General features: G+C 38.2%; 1 protein-coding gene across 1 annotated transcript; it reads right to left on the bottom strand.

Moving 5' to 3' along the window:
• Positions 1-12299: 12299 nt before the first annotated feature.
• On the bottom strand, positions 12300-18583 carry LOC118486805 (zinc finger BED domain-containing protein RICESLEEPER 3-like). The gene is made up of 4 exons (XM_035983632.1): positions 18100-18583; positions 12743-12866; positions 12545-12678; positions 12300-12476 (listed from the first exon to the last, which is right to left on the bottom strand). The coding sequence occupies exons 1-3, from the start codon at positions 18569-18571 to the stop codon at positions 12546-12548; spliced, it is 729 nt and encodes a 242-aa protein (XP_035839525.1). The 5' UTR covers positions 18572-18583; the 3' UTR covers positions 12300-12476; position 12545.
• Between the last annotated feature and the right edge of the window lie 1722 nt (positions 18584-20305).

The following is a 20305-nucleotide window of genomic DNA, read 5'->3' as shown; positions in this document are numbered from 1 at the left end:
TTATTAGTGAAATCTAAATCATACTTAACCCTAATCTCATTCCCTAATCATTCACTAATCATCACAAGAATCAAAACACGTACTCTCATATTCTCTAATCCTCTCTACAACCATTTTCTCATCATTCTTGGATTCACAAGTTCTTTTGCATCAAGTTTGATTACCAGTCCATCTAGAATCAAATCAAGGTAATTGTTTAATCATTCTTTGTGATTAATTGTTGATTGATGGATGCATGTAAACCCTAGTTCTTCACAATACTAGTTCTGTAGTTATTGATTGAATCCTGATGATTGTGTTATGATGATGATTAGTCATAAAATCGTTTGTTTGATGACAAGAGATGCTTGATACGTTGAAGTTGTTAATCGTTAAATTGATTCCTGTTATGCAATGTGCGAGTTAGGGTTCCAGATCGTATGAACAAGAGAATGTAACTGTTACAATTGTAATTTTAATTGTCTGAGTTTTGATATGTTATGTTAGCCCGACCTTTGAATGTAATAGTCTGAGTTTTATAATAATTCACATGATGTCTGAGTTTGTTAAAGAATTGGTGTCCGAATATTATTAGCATGTTTGTTGTCTGAGGTTTAAACAAGACAACATGGTCCGAGTTTTTAACATAAAATGCATCCGATGTTTATGTGATTAACTTAATGTCCGAGCTTTATTCAAAGTCTAAGGGTCCGAGTTTCATAACCTCATGAATGTCCGAGTTCTTTAGTGTGATAAAAGGGTCCGACCTTTATATATTTCATGTAGTCCGAACTCTTAATGATTGTGATGTCCGAGTTTGTAAAGGTAGCAAGGGAGTCCGAGTTTTAACATAACAAAACATGTCCGACCTTTAACCCTTTCAAGGTCCGAGTTTTTGTGGTTTCCTTTTTGTCCGAGCTTTGATGTATAAAGTCTGACCTTTACGATTAAGAAACATGATCCGAGTTTAGTATTGAACTAGATGAGGTCCGAAGTTCAATCAAGTATGCTTGTCCGAAGTTTTAAACAATTGAAAAGGTCCGAGTTCTTTGTTACTTGCCACTGTCCGAGTTTCATTCCTTAAAACCCTCACCCTATGTCCGAATTTTGTAATGAAAGCACTAGGTGCCCGAGTTCTTTTGGCATGCTTCATGATATCCGACCTTTATAGTTGTAAGGGGAAGGTATTAGTTCGAACTATATATGCAGATGACACAAGGACCGAGTTTGTAATGTAGTGTTTGTTGAGTTCTATGTTTACCTTGTCCAAGTTTGCTTATAAGAGTTGATGGGGTTCAACTGTTATATCTGTTAAGCCAGATAACCCCGTGAAACAAGTGTGTCGACTGCGTTACGTATAAAAAGTATATGAATCCCTGTTAAGCCAAGCTGACTAACCCTGTTAACTGTTAAGTGTTAACTGTGTTCCGTTCTGCATGATTGATAATGATTAATCTGTTAAGCTGTGTATGACACTCTGTTGAATCCTTGACTTCGTTAAACTTGTGAAGTTTAATAACGCTGCTAATATACTGGGTAACTTAACGGTGACAATTAGATTAACATCCATGTTAGACTGAAATGTGAAAGCAAAGGCGTGACGCATGAATTATGTGAATACGATGAACTGATTACATGATGTAGGATTCTATATGTGTATAATCGTATGATACTGAATGCAACTGTATGATTTAACATGCGTGAACATTCTATATGATATCATCATGTGCACAATAAACACACAAGACACAGCTGCTTGAATGTCAATGATTTGCAAGCACTTACATCGTATCATATGCAACATATCCTAGGTCGTGGGTAACGGACTTAGACGTTTGATAAACCCTAGAGCATAGCATACCGAGCAAACCAAGGTGAGTTCACACCCTTACTAAGGCATGGGATTCCCAAGGGCTTGGGAATGGGATTGAAGGAATAAGGTTGAATAGATTCGTACTGACACTAATACTAGACTACCATACCACTGTCCTCGGTTGTGCAGGACACATACTTATGCTACTCATTGTCCTCGGTTGTGCAGGACACATACTTATGCTATTCACTGTCCTCGGTTGTGCAGGACACATACTTACAATCTACGTAGACTTATACTTACTACTATCCTCGGTTGTGAAGGATACTTATACATACTACTATCCTCGGTTGTGTAGGATACTTATACATACTACTATCCTCGGTTGTGAAGGATACTTATACTAAATTACTATCCTCGGATGTGAAGGATACTTATACTTATTACTGTCCTCGGTTGTGAAGGATACTTATGGTTACGAATAGTCTAGTGGTTATACAACATGGGAAGCCCCCACCAATAGAACGTACTATCGGCCCAGTAGAGCCACATGTTACATACGAACTTACTATTATGCATTTACTTTCTGTGAACTCGTTCAACTAGTTGTTGATCCTCTGTTACATGCCTTGCAGGTCGTTAGATACATGGAGCTTGCACAGGGAGGAGCTGGTCGTTGTGGGCTTGGATCGTGATTGTTTCTTTAAACACTTATGACATTACATTATTATTTATGTTGGGTTTACTTACATGCTTCCGCTACTTAAACAAATGTTTGGTTTTGAACATCAATCATGTCTTGTTGAATTACATTATCTATTTTTATTATTAAATGCTATGTTCAATATGATTGATGGCTTGATCCTGGTCAGTCACGCTCCCAAGCGGTGATACTCCGCGTGTGGATTTTGGGGGTGTGACATCATGGATGACTTTTCTATCTTTGGAGACTCATATGACCAATGCCTCGATAACCTTGAACGAATGCTATCCCGATGTGAGGAAACCAACCTCGCCCTTAACTGGGAAAAATGCCATTTCATGGTAACAGAGGGAATAGTACTCGGTCACAAAATCTCAAGCGAAGGTATGGAAGTTGATCGAGCAAAAATAGAAACTATTTCTCGACTACCCCCACCATCCTCCGTTAGAGCAATCAGAAGTTTCTTAGGGCATGCCGGATTTTATAGAAGGTTTATTAAGGACTTTTCGAAAATTCAAGACCTCTAACAAAATTACTTTTAAAAAGATGCACCTTTCATCTTTGACAAAGAATGCAATCAAGCATTTCTAACCCTCAAGGAAATGCTAGTCAATGCACCTATCATGATGAGCTGCTGCTTCAAACTTTTCAAGTCGTTTTGGTGTCGCAGTCCAAAAACTAACACTGTCCCTAATTCTCTCAATCCCATCGGCAAAAACTGACAACCCATTTGGACAATCAGATTTAGAATGTGTGCACAACAACGCATCTGAAATAATCGCCCTGTCACGGCCGCCGTCCCGGTTTGACCCGTTTCAGGAGCCGCGGGACAGGAATCCCGTGGTATTTTAATTTAGGCGACAGCGGAAGTCTTTTTAAAACAGGATCTTTCAATACTTTAAACTGCTCGTTTCATAATTTAGGGATAAATTCCCGTATTTTACAATAATGTGATTTCCCAGGGAAATCTTTATTTTCAAAACATGTTCATTTTATTTATTTACATTGAGCCACTTTTCTAAGCTGGGAGTGCTCCGTGGCACTTTCCTTTGCTCACACCAGATCACCTGAAACATGTTTGAAAAAGGTTTTGTCAGCGGGAAATACTGAGTGAATCATTCAGTTTACTAAAAACGACCCGTTTGTTATAATTTACAGTATTAAGGGGAATTACAATGTTTCTGATATCAAACCAACTACCCACAGTACTTGTCACTCGACTACCCATTGGCTATCTCGTTGTCCAAATGGTGTCTGTGACTGTGGTCAGATCACCCCTTGGCTAACTCGTTATCCAAGTGTGGCGGGAAATAAGTAATGTATACAAAACCCCACATACCGGCTGTAACTTGGTGATTACATAGACTTAATCACTGTAACTATAACTTTGAAAATAACTTGGAGTTTTGTAAAACAGTTGATAAAAAGAGAATGACTCACATTGCAGATTTATGAGCAGAGTATAAGCTTTACTGATTAGCCTTCTAACCTAATTTAAATAACAATGCACACACAAACGGGGTTAGTAACTAATTCAGCAGTTATGTCAATTCACGAGATTAAACCCTCACAACTATTATCAAGTGCAATACTTAACAATCCAATGGATTCACAACGAATGACAGAGCATAGTCCGAATTCGAACAGCACTCAAACATTCAAGTCGAAATCACAATGAATAACAAAGTACAAGCTCAATTTGAGCAGCACTCGGACAATTGTTGGATAGTTATAATCGATCGGACGTTGAATCGTAATAGCTATCGAGTTATTACCCTGATTGTGGCAACACCTCGTGATTAGTGTGTGTGTTGGACTGTTTCTGTAATAACTCAGTCTACGTAACTCGAATTTCCGTCGTTCCAAAGACAGATTTCAAGTTCCAAGGCCTAGTATTTATACGTGAAATTGGACTCCCCAGCGTGTCGCGGAAGAAGTCGTGACCCCTGTCGCGACTCGCCTGGGGTGCACATCTAGCCTAGAGTAGCCTTGTCGTGGGTATAGGTCTGCTGAGTTGCCAGTTCGTAAATTTTCAGTTTGTACAACGCGTTTTAGAGATAACTATCAATTTAGGGTTTAACCCCCTTGAGTTTTAGGGGCCCTAATCCTGATTCTGATTATTCTGAAAATATTAGAGTTAGTGCAAAATTACTTGGGTGTCTCAATTAGGGTTTTCTTATTGACTAATTATTGTCCTAATTATTGATTTTAGTGGCAGTTGTTACATCCTCCCCACCTTGAGAAAAATCTCGTCCTCGAGATTTACTGAAATAGATGAGGGTACTTTCGCTTCATTTCTGATTCCAGTTCCCAAGTGTACTCTAGTCCTCTCTTGGATTCCCATTTGACTTTTACTAGCACTAGTCGTTTGTGCTTGAGAAACTTGATCTTTCGGTCTTCTATTTGTAGGGGTTTCTCTACGAATTTCAGCTTTTCATTTATCTCTATATCTTGAAGAGGTACTACTAGGGATTCGTCTGATAAACATTTCTTGAGATTGGATACATGAAATACATCATGTATTCCAGCTAACTCTTCTGGTAGTTGTAAACGATAGCTACTGGTCCGATTCGTTGGATCACTGGGAATGGTCCAACATATCTTGGACTCAGTTTTCCTTTCTTACCAAATCGTACGACTCCTTTCCAAGGAGATACTTTCAACAGTACTTTGTCTCCGACTTGGAATTCTAATGGCTTACGGCGATTGTCCGCATAACTTTTCTGGCGATCTCTAGCAGTCTTCAGTCTTTCCTTGATTTGCGATATTTTGTCAGTAGTTTCTTGCACAATCTCTGGGCCTGATAACTGACTTTCTCCTATCTCTGCCCAACAAACGGGAGTTCTGCACTTGCGTCCATACAGTGCTTCGAATGGAGCAGCTTCGATGCTTGAATGATAACTATTGTTATAGGAGAATTCAATTAATGGCAAATGGCTATCCCAATTACCACCAAAGTCAATTACACATGCTCGGAGCATGTCTTCCAGGGTTTGTATCGTCCTTTCACTTTGTCCGTCCGTTTGAGGATGATATGCAGTACTTAAATTAAGTCGAGTTCCCATTGCTTCTTGGAAACTTGTCCAGAAACGGGAAGTGAAACGACTATCTCTATCCGATACAATGGAGAGTGGGACTCCATGTAAGGATACTACTTCATCTACATACAGCTTGGCTAACCTTTCCATGCTAAAGGTTTCCTTCATTGGTAGAAAATGGGCTGATTTGGTTAATCGATCCACAATTACCCAAATAGCATCGTTGCCTTTTCTGGTTTTGGGTAACTTAGTAACAAAGTCCATTGTTATGAGTTCCCATTTCCATACAGGCATTTCTAACTGTTGTAGTAGTCCTGAAGGTTTCTGATGTTCGGCTTTAACTTGTGAACAGGTTAAACACTTAGATACGTATTCGGCTATATCCTTTTTCATTCCTATCCACCAAAAATTATTTCTTAAATCCTGGTACATCTTATTATTTCCTGGATGTACAGTATACCTAGATTTATGAGATTCTTCTAAAATCTTATTTCTTAATTCTCCTTGCTTAGGTACCCAAATTCGTTTCTTGTGGAATCTCCAAATTCCATCTTTTCCTTGTTCTAATTCCTTTAGGTAACCTTTCATTCCTTCGGCATTGTCCTTGATTGCCGTTTCCTGAACTTTCTTCAATTGTTCCATTAAATCTAATTGTAGATTTAATCTAAGAGCACGGACTCGCTTTTGCTTTTCATGATACTTACGACTTAAGGCGTCTGCGACTACATTCGCTTTTCCTTCGTGATATTGAATATCACAGTCGTAATTGCTTAGGATTTCCATCCACCTTCTTTGCCTCATGTTTAACTCTTTTTGTCCAAATATATACCTTAAACTTTTATGATCTGTATAGATAGTAAACTTACTTCCGTACAGATAATGTCTCCAGATCTTAAGGGCAAAAATTATAGCTCCTAACTCTAGGTCATGAGTTGTATAATTTTCCTCGTGCTTTTTCAACTGTCTAGAAGCATACGCAATTACCTTCTTGCGTTGCATCAACACACATCCGTATCCTAATTTTGAAGCATCACAATATACTTCAAAATCTTCCGTTCCTTCTGGTAAAGCTAAGATTGGAGCGTTGGTTAATTTCTGTTTTAGAATCCTAAAAGCTTCCTCTTGTCTAGATCCCCATTCAAACTTAACGGCTTTACAGGTTAGCTTAGTTAAGGGTACAACCATCCTAGAGAAATCTTTAATAAATCGTCTATAATATCCGGCTAGTCCTAGAAAACTTCTAACTTCCATAGCCGTTCGTGGAGCTTTCCAATTCATGATTGCTTCTATTTTAGCAGGATCTACGTGAATTCCTTCGTGATTCACCATATGTCCTAAGAATTGCACTTCTTGTAGCCAAAATTCACACTTTGAGAATTTGGCATAGAGCTTTTGCTTTCTTAACAAAGTTAAGAGTGCATGCAAGTGCTTACAATGTTCCTCCTGACTTTTGGAATAAATGAGTATATCGTCAATGAACACGATTACAAATTTATCCAAGTATGGTTTACAGATTCTATTCATCATGTCCATAAATGTAGCTGGAGCATTTGTTAATCCAAAGGGCATGACTGTAAACTCATAATGACCATACCTAGTTCTGAAAGCAGTTTTAGGTATGTCTTCTTCTTGAACCTTTAATTGATGATATCCAGAGCGCAAGTCTATCTTAGAAAAATATTTAGCGCCTTGTAATTGATCAAAAAGATCATCAATCCTAGGTAATGGGTATCGATTCTTAATTGTGACTTTATTCAATTCCCTATAATCGATACACATTCTCATTGATCCATCTTTCTTTTTTACAAACAACACTGGTGCACCCCAAGGGGATGAACTAGGTTGTATAAATCCTTTGCTTAGTAATTCATCTAATTGCTTTTTCAATTCTAGCATTTCAGTAGGTGCTAATCGATAAGGTGCCTTAGCTATTGGTGTAGTACCTGGAATTAGATGAATTCTAAACTCTACTTCCCTATCCGGTGGTAAACCAGGTAATTCTTCTAGGAAAACATCTGGGTATTCTGAAACTATAGGGATATCCTGGAGTTTCTTACTTTTAGTGTTAATAATTACAGAAATCATATACACCATTTCTTGTTTCCTTGAATAACTAGCCACTTTCATTACTGAAATAAATTTCAGTGGCTTTCGAGGTCTATCTCCTGTAATTAGAATTACTTCTCCTGTGGGGGTACGGATTTCTACGGAATTCTTATCACAAAGGATTCGAGCATGGTTGGCGACTAACCAATCCATTCCTAATACTACATCGAATCCGGCTAAATTCATAGGTAACAAGTTTGCAGAAAACTTATGGCCTAACAGTTCTATCTTTCCTTCTTGCAATACCTTATCTATGTTGACAGAATTTCCATCTGCCGTTTCAACAGTAAAGATCTGCCTAAGGGTAGTTAAAGGTAAGTTAAGAGCTTGGCAGAATGAAGTATTAATGAAACTTTGGTTTGCACCAGAGTCAAATAATACTTTTGCATAGACGTTATGCACTAAGAACGTACCCGCTATCACGTCTGGAATGAGTTCGGCTTCTTGAGTGGTCAGCTGGAATGCTCGCGCATTTTTCTTAGTAGTTCCTTCAGTCGTTTTAGCTCTACTGTCTGCTGGTTTAGCTAACTTAGGACATTCAGGTTTGATATGCCCTGTTTCTCCGCAGTTATAACAGATTCTTGTTTTCCTTCTGCAGTCTTCTTCCCGATGTCCTTTCGCCTTGCAGAAGTTGCAAAAGATATTGCACTGTCCATAGTGTTTCTTTTTACAATTTCTACAGAAAGGAGGTGACAAGTATTGCCCGGTTCCTCTTTTCTTGAATTTATTGCTATTATTACCCACGCGGAATCCTTGGGTAATCTTCTGAGCCAATTCCTTCTTACGATCTTCTTCTCTTGTGCGGACTAGTTCATCGGTTAAGGTATTAGCTAATTCCACAGCATCGTCAATCGTGCGTGGTCTCGCAGCTTTAACGATGTTACGGATTTCTCTGATTAATCCCCAAATATAACGGGAAATAAGTACCGGTTCTGGCGAAGCCAGGGTAGGTACCACTCTCGCATATTCGAAGAATGTCGAAGTATATCCTCGACAGTCTACACCTATCATACGATGGCTCAGGAACTTGTTTGCCATTTGTTCCTTCTCGTATTCGGGACAGAATTTTCTTTCGACAAGACTCTTAAATTCTTCCCAGTTCATCGCATAGGCCACCCTTCTTCCTTTTGCTTGTAGCACCGTATTCCACCATTCTAGCGCCCCTTCTTTGAACAAGTTTGATGCATACATCACTTGATCTTCTTCAGTACATTTACTTATTGCAATTACTGCCTCGGTTTTCTCTAACCAACGCAGTGTTGCAGTTGCCCCTTCATTACCTGCAAATTCTGCGGGTTTACAGGCAAGAAATTCTTTGTAAGTGCAACCAGGTGTTGCAGCTTTCATTCTTTTTGGGAGTGGGGCATGTTGCGGATCATGATCGTCATGATTGCCGCCTCCATTTATGATGTTACTGCCGTTATCTTCCGGAGTACGTTTACTAGGAATTAATTGTGGTTCAGCAGGTTTCTGACAGCAGCCACAATTTCTGGAATAGCATTGGCTATCCCTCGAGCAATAAAGTTCTCAATATCTTGTCTAGTTATATATTGATCTTCCTGATTTTGCTCAGACTGATTTACTTCATTAATTGGTTCACTATTAGCGTTTTCCATCTGCTGATTAGTAGGAATTATTAGTGTCTAATTATTGATAACAAAATCACAGATAAACACATAAATCATTATAACATGCAAGCATAGCCAAAATGGTCGATGCCTCGACTTTTGTTTTATTTTATATATTATACCTGCTTCAATACACACTGTTTATCTTACATTGTTTTATTGCCCATTTTACAGAGTCAGTTTTACTATATTAGTTATAATACAAACAAACTTCTCCAAACCCATCCTATCTTTTGGTTCACTAGCAGTTTCAGTAACGACGCTCCCTCTCGTCGTACTTCCAGGAGATTTGTTCCCCCATTTCCCGGATCCTATTCCCGGTGCCTATCAGTTCTTCACCAAACTGACGTAATTCAGCTAAATTTTCATAGCTCATTGGCGGATTAGGGATAGGTTCTGGATATAGGGACTATTAACTATATTTTGGAATTGCCAGTCATTGGTCCACCATTCCTCCATTTGGCCTAATGGCCGGGTGTGAACTAGTGGGTCTGGAATAGCTGTTCCTAGGTTTATTGGAATTTGGGCTGTAGCAGGATAAGAGAAAAGATTATCGTTGATAGGCTCTAGAATATCACAATTATCCAGTAGGCGGTCTATTTCATCCTGGAACGTGATTTCCTCAAGTTGTTTAGAGCTTTCTCCGATCTTTATTCCCTTTTGCTTTAGGTCTATCCCTATTTCTGCTGGTTTGGAACTTTCTCCGGTTTCTATTTCTTTTCCCTTGCTCACACTCACAGGTTTTTCTATTTTAGGGAGTCTCCTAGGTTTCCTTCTGCGCACTTTTCGCCACCCTACATATCTTCTCTTCTGTTTAGGTTTTGCTTTTTCCAGCGGTGGAGCTTGGAATTCCAGAGGTTCCTCTATGTCAGCGATGTAACCAGTGAAGTTGTGGGAGACTTCAATTGGCACAGGGTAGAGGTTGAGATTCTGAAATGCCTCGGATAGCTCACTCATGTTGTGTAGTATATATGCAAAATGCACAAAATGTTAAGTTAAAACTTTGGAACAAAGCTTAACAAATAAACATTTTTATTGCATACCAATTTGTACAACATAACAGCAAACAGAACACATTCAGATTTATTTATTTATTTACTAGGAAGTAAATATTTCTAGATTTAAAACTTAAAGATTTGCATTTTCTGCTACAGTAGCGAGCAGATACAGATTTGCCCATTTTTCATCTAAGTTATTTTCCCCTGATGGATTATTGTTAATTTCCTGAATTTCTGGGTTAAACCTCACTCTCTTGGTTTGGGGTTTCTTTTTCTCTTGACCTTTTCTAAGGATTGAATTCCTTTTCTCCGGTGTAAGTGGGTTTTCATAATTTGCCTTACGGACAAAGATTCCTTCTTCTAAATTGGTGGGAGATTTGGAGGAAGAGGTTTTCTGTTCTTTAGGTGTACTATCTAATTTGCGGTAGATAGCAGAAATCTTTTGTTTACCCATACTGTAATTTTAACAACTAATCAGTTAATAAGCATATATTCACATAATGACAAATATAATTTTCCTAATTTAAAATAATGAGCTTAATCAGTAAGCTTAAAACAGTGGCTCTGATACCACCTTTTCCTGTCACGGCCCCCGTCCCGGTTTGACCCGTTTCAGGAGCCGCGGGACAGGAATCCCGTGGTATTTTAATTTAGGCGACAGCGGAAGTCTTTTTAAAACAGGATCTTTCAATACTTTAAACTGCTCGTTTCATAATTTAGGGATAAATTCCCGTATTTTACAATAATGTGATTTCCCAGGGAAATCTTTATTTTCAAAACATGTTCATTTTATTTATTTACATTGAGCCACTTTTCTAAGCTGGGAGTGCTCCGTGGCACTTTCCTTTGCTCACACCAGATCACCTGAAACATGTTTGAAAAAGGTTTTGTCAGCGGGAAATACTGAGTGAATCATTCAGTTTACTAAAAACGACCCGTTTGTTATAATTTACAGTATTAAGGGGAATTACAATGTTTCTGATATCAAACTAACTACCCACAGTACTTGTCACTCGACTACCCATTGGCTATCTCGTTGTCCAAATGGTGTCTGTGACTGTGGTCAGATCACCCCTTGGCTAACTCGTTGTCCAAGTGTGACGGGAAATAAGTAATGTATACAAAACCCCACATACCGGCTGTAACTTGGTGATTACATAGACTTAATCACTGTAACTATAACTTTGAAAATAACTTGGAGTTTTGTAAAACAGTTGATAAAAAGAGAATGACTCACATTGCAGATTTATGAGCAGAGTATAAGCTTTACTGATTAGCCTTCTAACCTAATTTAAATAACAATGCACACACAAACGGGGTTAGTAACTAATTCAGCAGTTACGTCAATTCACGAGATTAAACCCTCACAACTATTATCAAGTGCAATACTTAACAATCCAATGGATTCACAACGAATGACAGAGCATAGTCCGAATTCGAACAGCACTCAAACATTCAAGTCGAAATCACAATGAATAACAAAGTACAAGCTCAATTTGAGCAGCACTCGGACAATTGTTGGATAGTTATAATCGATCGGACGTTGAATCGTAATAGCTATCGAGTTATTACCCTGATTGTGGCAGCACCTCGTGATTAGTGTGTGTGTTGGACTGTTTCTGTAATAACTCAGTCTACGTAACTCGAATTTTCGTCGTTCCAAAGACAGATTTCAAGTTCCAAGGCCTAGTATTTATACGTGAAATTGGACTCCCCCGCGTGTCGCGGAAGAAGTCGTGACCCCTGTCGCGACTCGCCTGGGGTGCACATCTAGCCTAGAGTAGCCTTGTCGTGGGTATAGGTCTGCTGAGTTGCCAGTTCGTAAATTTTCAGTTTGTACAACGCGTTTTAGAGATAACTATCAATTTAGGGTTTAACCCCCTTGAGTTTTAGGGGCCCTAATCCTGATTCTGATTATTCTGAAAATATTAGGGTTAGTGCAAAATTACTTGGGTGTCTCAATTAGGGTTTTCTTATTGACTAATTATTGTCCTAATTATTGATTTTAGTGGCAGTTGTTACACGCCCCCCCCCCAAATAAGATCACTCAATGATAGTTTGTCTAGCAACAGGTGAATCAACAAATCATTTGTTGAGCAGTTATCAACCGTTATTGTTGACACCTTTCTATCTATGTTCCAATCACATAAAGACTCGTACAAAACATTAGCAAGAACTTCAGCAGTGTGAGGGCAAGGAACATAAATAAACCTATTGTGAATTTTGCACATTAGTAAGACAATTAGTGGAGCAAAGTATATATAAATAAAACATTTTACCTCATAATTCGACTTTGCATCTCCCAGTTATAGTCGATGAAATGAGTGGTAATTGCCATAAAACCTTTTTTTTATTACTTGATGTCCACATGTCTGTGGTAATTGCGATTCTACTTGGATTCTTCTCCAAAATCCTAAAAAATAACTGTTAATAGAAATGTAACATAATAAATACTTCATATTAAAAATTAAAAATACCTCATTGTCTTCTTTTTTTCATATTCAAAAATCTTTAATACATCACTTTTTAGGGTATTTCGAGATAGAACCTTAAAAAAAGGTTGGAGGCCCCTCACAAACTTTCTAAACCCATGGTGCTCAACTAGGGGTGTTCAAGATCGGATAATCCGGTTTTCGGATATCCGAAAATCGGATATCCGAAATTTCGGATAGTGAAATATTGACATCCGAACCCGAATCCAAAATTTCGGATATCCGATTTTCGGATATCCGAAATTTCGGATTCGGGTTCGGATATCTAATCGGATATCCGAATATCTAATTTTTTATTTAATTTTTATTTTTTTATTCTTTTTTAATATTTGAAACCAGATTTTTCGGATAGTTTCGGATATCCGAATATAAATTTCGGATATTTTTCGGATATTTCGGATTTTTTTTGGATATTTCGGATATTTTTCGGATACTTCGGATATTTTTCGGATACTTCGGATATTTTTTCGGATATTTCGGATATTTTTCGGATACTTCGGATATTTTTCGGATACTTCGGATATTTTCGGATATTCGGATATCCGAAAAAAATAAAAAATAAATTTTCGGATATTTTCGGATAATCCGATTATCCGAAAATTCTCAAAATCACTATCCGAATCCGAATCCGAATTTTCGGATTATCCGATTTTCGGATATCCGAAAATTCGGATATCCGAAAATTCGGATATTTCGGATACGGGTTTTTGGATATTTCGGATTCGGATTTTTTTGAACACCCCTACAGTAAACAGTAGTTTGGTCTTCAATGAGTTTAATGCATGTCATTTTAGTTATTCACGTATGTGTAAATATGTAAGTAATTAAATATTAATATATTTATTTCAAATAATAATCAAGTATTTTTTAGGGAATCAAACATTACAAAGTATATATTGTGGATTTACGTTTTAGTTAGGTAACTTTTAAAAACATTTGAATTTGAATGAATAAAAAGTTCTATTATCTATATGAATATAAAGTCTTGATAAACACTGATTGTTAATTTTTAAGTATTTTTTTAGTGATATTTTATTTCTTATTCATTTATTTTTTAGTAATAAATAGTAATTTATAATTCTTGTAGTTGTTTTTTATTGTAGTATTTTAGCTCATTGCTTTATAGTCTAGTTGCATCTTTGGGGTGGGATAAGGCTTTGGGACCAATAGGTAGGTCGATTCCCACAAGGGGGTTTTCCCATATTTATTGGGTTTCCTCCTGAATTGGTGTATAGGCATTATGCCTAGTGCAGATGGATATGATCGGGTGGTTCCGCTGGTGGCACGATGATACTCTAGTGGTCCGTCAGTGATCCAAATTTGCCGTTCAAAAAAAAATGGTAGTATTTTATTTATTTAGCATTAAATATGATTATTTGTTAAATTTTTGTAAAATTGTAGATCTACATATATGCCTATTTATTTTTTAAGGTTCCAAGTTATTTATCCGTGCATTGTGACGGTACGTTACTGTGGGCGTTGGGTCGGTATCAGTTTGATTTGTTGCAGTACCGGTACGATTTATATACTCGGTATAGAAATCAACATGTGTTGTTCTTGTAGGAATCCGTTCGTGTAAAATAAATAAAAATATTTTATTAACTTGAAATTACAAGTGAAAGGAAACCAGAAATTACAATACAGGTTACAACTGAAAAAGAAAGACAAACAAGAACAGAAATCCGAACAGAAAAAACTGTTCTTTGGCTGAGGATCGTGTTAGACACGGGTCCCTTAAAACAACTTTCGTGTCTCCCAGGATAACACGTTTGTTTCCAGGATACAACAGCCGCAAGCAGTTGTACTGCCGGTCTTGACTCCAACCCGAAGGTGTACCTTGAGCTCTTGAAGAAGATGAAGAATTTCAGAGAGGAGATTGTAGAATTGCTTGTAAATTCGGTATATTCTGCAATAGGGTAGCACCCTATTTATAGTTGCAGGTCTAGAAGAAACTGAAAAATGAATTAAATGGAGAATTAAATTGCATTAGACGTCTTTAATGCATTTTAATTCGTCACTTAATTCTTAGTCAAACGCATTAACTTCGTCAGTTTCGAATGCTGAGATATAACTGCACAGCATTAAATGCTGCTGGAAGCTTCTGCGCGCGCGCGCAGGTCTGCACCCGCATGCGCGGTGCGTCCACTTGGCTCACTGCCATGCGCGCGGACCCACCAGGGTCATGCGCATGCATCCCACATCACCAACCACTTGGTCCTTACAACCCTTGTGCTTTACCACGCGCGCGCGGTCAAAAAATACAAAGGCGGCTCTCAAGCGGCTCGCGGCGATGCGAGCGAAGTGCAAAGTGCGCCATCAAAGCGCCACATCGCCCACGCCACGCGCGTGTTCGAGTGCGTGTGCGAGTGCGAGTTAGGGTGCTCCGCACCATTCGCGAGTACACTAGTGAGTGCTTCCATGAAACAATAAGGATGGAGAGATCCTACTTAAATACCCCTTTAAGTTCCATCTCTCATCCGATGTGGGACAAGGTGCCACTTTCCCACATATTTCAGCATTCAAGTTTCAAACACCAAACTTTGAGCATCGATATCTCATTCATCTTAGCTCCGTTTTGGACGTGGTTTAGTTCGTTGCGAAGCCCTTCCAATGTAGAACTCAAACCCACAAATAAATATATAAAACCCGCTCATTTTATTATATTTATTTTTAGTCCAAAATTAGGAAAAAATCATTTTCCTAACAAAATTTCCAACAATCCCCCACATGAATAGAAATCGATCTATCAAGTTTCAACGATACACGTTCAACAATTGAGCATTGCAAGATAGGTAGGTGTAACCTTTGAACCTCCTTTTGTGAAGCATACTTAGCCTCCTAGGGTCTTGTAGACGCAGTGTCCTTGAACAATCCCCCATTTATGTAGGCGACAATATACATTCACACAATACTCTCCCTAGTCGAGTCAAGACCTCATGGTTGTGTCCGTTCATGGTCATGGAACACGTTCCTGGTTCTGCGAGAGCTCTAGGATTTGCGCCTCCCCACAAATCCATTCGAAGCGACCCCACTTCTCTCTAACATAGGTGATTCCTCTGAATCATTAAAAGCATCATGGTTAATTTGGATTTCCTCAAAATCCTTAACCTCAACATGCTTAACCTTTCCTTCATGTCACTGATTGGAATGGACTAGGAAGTATACAACTCCCTTTATTGATTTTGGGGCACCCCCCACAGTGACTCCCTTTGGGTTTATGATTAAGTTTGCCTATTGAACCTAGATCTTGGGATCTCCAGTCAACTAGCGACATCCAATGCAATATTTAACCTCGTTTTCCAAGAAAGTGGTTCCAACTTCAAGTTCTTCCGATGAAATAGATGCCTACTTAATGCACCTTGAGGCATATATTCATAAACAAGAATTCTTTCAAGCCCTTCAGTTGAATATCCTAAAAGTGACACCAAATGTCGGTGTCTAACCTTTGTCAAGACTGAAATCAGGGCCGGCTCTGAGAAATCGTGTACCCTGTTCGAGCTCTAAAAACGTGCCCTTGGGCCTTAACGAAATTGAGTCTTGGGCTCAGTAAGATCTAAACCTAACGACAATGGTCTAATAACTGATCTAATACATAACAATAGTTTTATAAGTGGACCTATGTTGGTGTTTGTATAGGTATACCCTATTAAAAAAGAAAATTTTACGTATACATATCGAGTTTTTTTCTAAAAATAGCGTGCCCTTTGAAATATTAGGCCCTGGCCGGTGGTCCTCCCCGCCCACCCCCAGGGCCGGCCCTGACTGAAATTTCCGATTCAAATTCATCTAATGCTTTGTTGCTAATCGCACCAGATTCCATTCTTTTGACGGCTATTTTTGTGCCATCGTCTAACTGGCCCTTGTAAACGACCCCGAACCCGCCATGCCCGAGCTCGCTTTCTTTTGCGAAGTTTTTGGTCGCATTTTTTAAAACTTGAACCGAAATGATCATGTTTCCAGACATGATTACAGGGGACTCACCCGAACCAGCATGCATCTGTGTGTCATTGGCGATTGAAATCCTGACCGTGTTATCCGCGTCAGCCGGGTCCAGGGGCTGAATAACGAGTGAGCTCGGTGGTTCACTTGAGTTAGCTTTCTTCCATTTGCATAAGTAGAGGCCTAAAGGGACGGTTAAAAGCGCTAAACCACCAAAAATCGTAGAAGGAGTGAGGGACGGAACTACATTTGGTTTCTTCTTCCGCAGTATAGGTGGAACACCACCAATGCCCGGATCACCATTACTAGGAGTAATCCCTAGTGAAAGTTGGCTGCTGCTCAAATCCAACCCTTTTCGTATGTTAGGGTATGTTGTGTTGAAAACGGGTGAAATTAGGAAGGCGAAGAGGAGTGTTATGGTTAAAATTAGGTGGTGGTAATCTGCCATTAGGTGTAACCGGGAATGAGGAGATGAATGAAGATGGGAAGCGACGGTGGTATGTGGGACTTGAATGAACCAAAGAACGGACGGTGGATATTATTTATAGTTACCTGGTAAGGTCGAGCGGAGGAGCGAGCAGCTGATCGTCGGTCACCGTCACCGTTGAATCACCAACAAATTTGCAGTGGATCGGAAGTGTGAAGTTTCACCTAAACAAATTTTCCGAGACTTGATCGGGGGAGGAGGGTTGATGGGAATGACGGTATACTCGATGGTTATGCGTCTGCAAAAGTGGATGCTTGTTCTTGATTGTTAGGTTCGATGCAGTCGTCGATAAAAAAAAACAGTATACCTAAACAGTAGGGGTGTTCAAGATCGGATAATCCGGTTTTCGGATATCCGAAAATCGGATATCCGAAATTTCGGATTCGGGTTCGGATATCTAATCGGATATCCGAATATCTAATTTTTTATTTAATTTTTATTTTTTTATTCTTTTTTAATATTTGAAACCAGATTTTTCGGATAGTTTCGGATATCCGAATATAAATTTCGGATATTTTTCGGATATTTCGGATTTTTTTGGATATTTCGGATATTTTTTCGGATATTTCGGATATTTTTCGGATACTTCGGATATTTTTCGGATACTTCGGATATTTTTTCGGATATTTCGGATATTTTTCGGATACTTCGGATATTTTTCGGATACTTCGGATATTTTCGGATATTCGGATATCCGAAAAAAATAAAAATTAAATTTTCGGATATTTTCGGATAATCCGATTATCCGAAAATTCTCAAAATCACTATCCGAATCCGAATCCGAATTTTCGGATTATCCGATTTTCGGATATCCGAAAATTCGGATATCCGAAAATTCAGATATTTCGGATACGGGTTTTCGGATATTTCGGATTCGGTTTCGGATTCGGATTTTTTTGAACACCCCTATGCTCAACCATAGAAAGTGGATACCCATGCACAATTGCCATCTCAGCGAGATCTCTTCTTGACTTATCACCATCATAATTATAACAAGAAATATCCGAATGTCCTGATGTCTTTTTTTCATTCACTGATAACACTTGTTGGCGTATATCTTTATTTTTTCGTTTCTTACATATCTCCATATGAGAAAGTAAATGTTTTGTCCCATTTGAGCTCTTCGCGCCTAATCTAGTGTTGCAATATTTGCACTCCGCCTTTTCCGCACCATTTACCATCATCTTTGTAAAATGCTCCCATGCCACTGAAGTTAACTTCCTTTTTCTTACTCTAGGTTCTTCAGCATCTTCATGAGTTTGTTTATCTTGATTTTGAGATTGATTTGTCTTTGTTTGTTGATCTTCTTCCATATGTTGATTACTATCAACATTTGTTTGTGTATTAGCATCATCACAACCCACAAATTCTTCTCTTCCCATATCCATATGGGATAAAAGATTTACTGTCATTAATGAACCAAAAAACTGTTGAGAAAAAACTCTTATATTCAGTAAAAAAAAAAAAAAGATCACAAAAGTGGTATAATGCATTCAAATTTCAACATACTTAATTTATTTAAATGGTATATTGTGCTGGGTCACTTAAACAGTTAAACCCCTTTATACTAGTGCTGGGTCAATTCGGTCAAGAGGAACAACCTATCAATATGTGATGTCTGCGTATGACTTTCAAAGAGCAAAAGCAAACCCAATAGTGATGAAATATTTATTGGATCTAATTTTTCTTTTTTAAATCTATCTTAATGACATAAATATAAAACATAATTAAATAAAGGGAGGAACATGGCTTTCGTGATGATAAAATTGTCAGCTTCCATGTGACCATGTGTTCAACTTACAACCAACACCACTTTAGCATTGAACACGTAAGTCTTACATATATTAAATTCGTATGAAAACATTAAACATAGCATTGAACACAGAATTTAGGGTTAGAACGTTTATAAGTCTAGTGATGAAGATGAATATCCGATTGTCCTCTGATCTTTCTTTGGAGTGAATGAGAGAAGGGAAGAAGGCGATTCAGGAGTGCAGAGGAGAACTCTAAAATCGGTATACATGTAACCGTGCATAAAGATTTTGGAAACTAAAAAGTAAAAGAAAATAAAAAGATTTACATAATTGAGATTTTGGGAATGAGGGGTGACTTTTGGTTTTCCATAATTATAAAAAAGAATATATATATTTATATATAAAAAATATAGAAGGAATATGGGTAAATGGGTCGGATAAACGGGTATATTTATCGGGTAAATGGGCCGGGTAAACGGGTATACTTTATCGGGTAATCGGGTCGGGTTAACGGGTATATCATCAAATCCCAAACCCGTCCCAAACCCGCAAAAAAAAAAAAAAAAACTAATCCCATACCCGGTCCCAAACCCGTTTAGTAGACCCAAACCCGTCCCAAATGATTCGGGTTTCGGGTTTACCCATCGGGTTCGGGTCCGATTGCCATCCCTAGATACAACACCACAATGCCTCAACTTGTTGTAAATTTATATTATGTAAATTCCCAATTTTCTAATAGCATTTGATGGAACATATCTTGCATATTCTCCACATGTGTTACACTCGTTCGTATGCAGTGCTCAAGGAATATAATGTTGGAGCCTCGACTATATCGAGTTTATATGATATAATTAATTTATTGTGTTACATATTCTTGTTACATGTGATCATGCGCACATAGCTACTATCTAACAAAGTTTTCAAACTAATTTAGAAGAAGAAATTGAAGCCAAAATTTAAAAGAAAGCTTACGTGTATAATTTATTAATAAAGTTTTTACACTTAATAGATGAAAAACTTATGTTATTTAAACCTTCTTTCAATATACAACTGAAGAAACAAATAAAAGAATTAACGAATATCGCCTTCTTTAGGTTGCATCACTTGACAAGCGCCATTGATTCAAGATACATCAAACCAAGCTAATTAATGACCAGGTCCACTAGGGCTTGGACCAGACTCAAGTCGTTGGAGCCAAAACGACATACCAGTTTTGGCCTTTTCGTACACGGTTGAGTATGTAGCGAGATGGTTCGCACCAGCAAAGTCCTCAGACAAGACTCTACCTTCAACTACAAGTGGGCTTATAACAACAATCAAAATAACAAGAAAAACCCAAAGGGTGCATGTTTTTTTAAAAGCCATCTT

The sequence above is a fragment of the Helianthus annuus genome, chromosome 14 (genome assembly GCF_002127325.2).
Source record: "Helianthus annuus cultivar XRQ/B chromosome 14, HanXRQr2.0-SUNRISE, whole genome shotgun sequence".
NCBI classification, from domain to species: Eukaryota; Viridiplantae; Streptophyta; class Magnoliopsida; order Asterales; family Asteraceae; genus Helianthus; species Helianthus annuus.
Note: the sequence above shows the minus strand (reverse complement) of the source record. Positions and strands in the feature narration are given on the sequence as shown.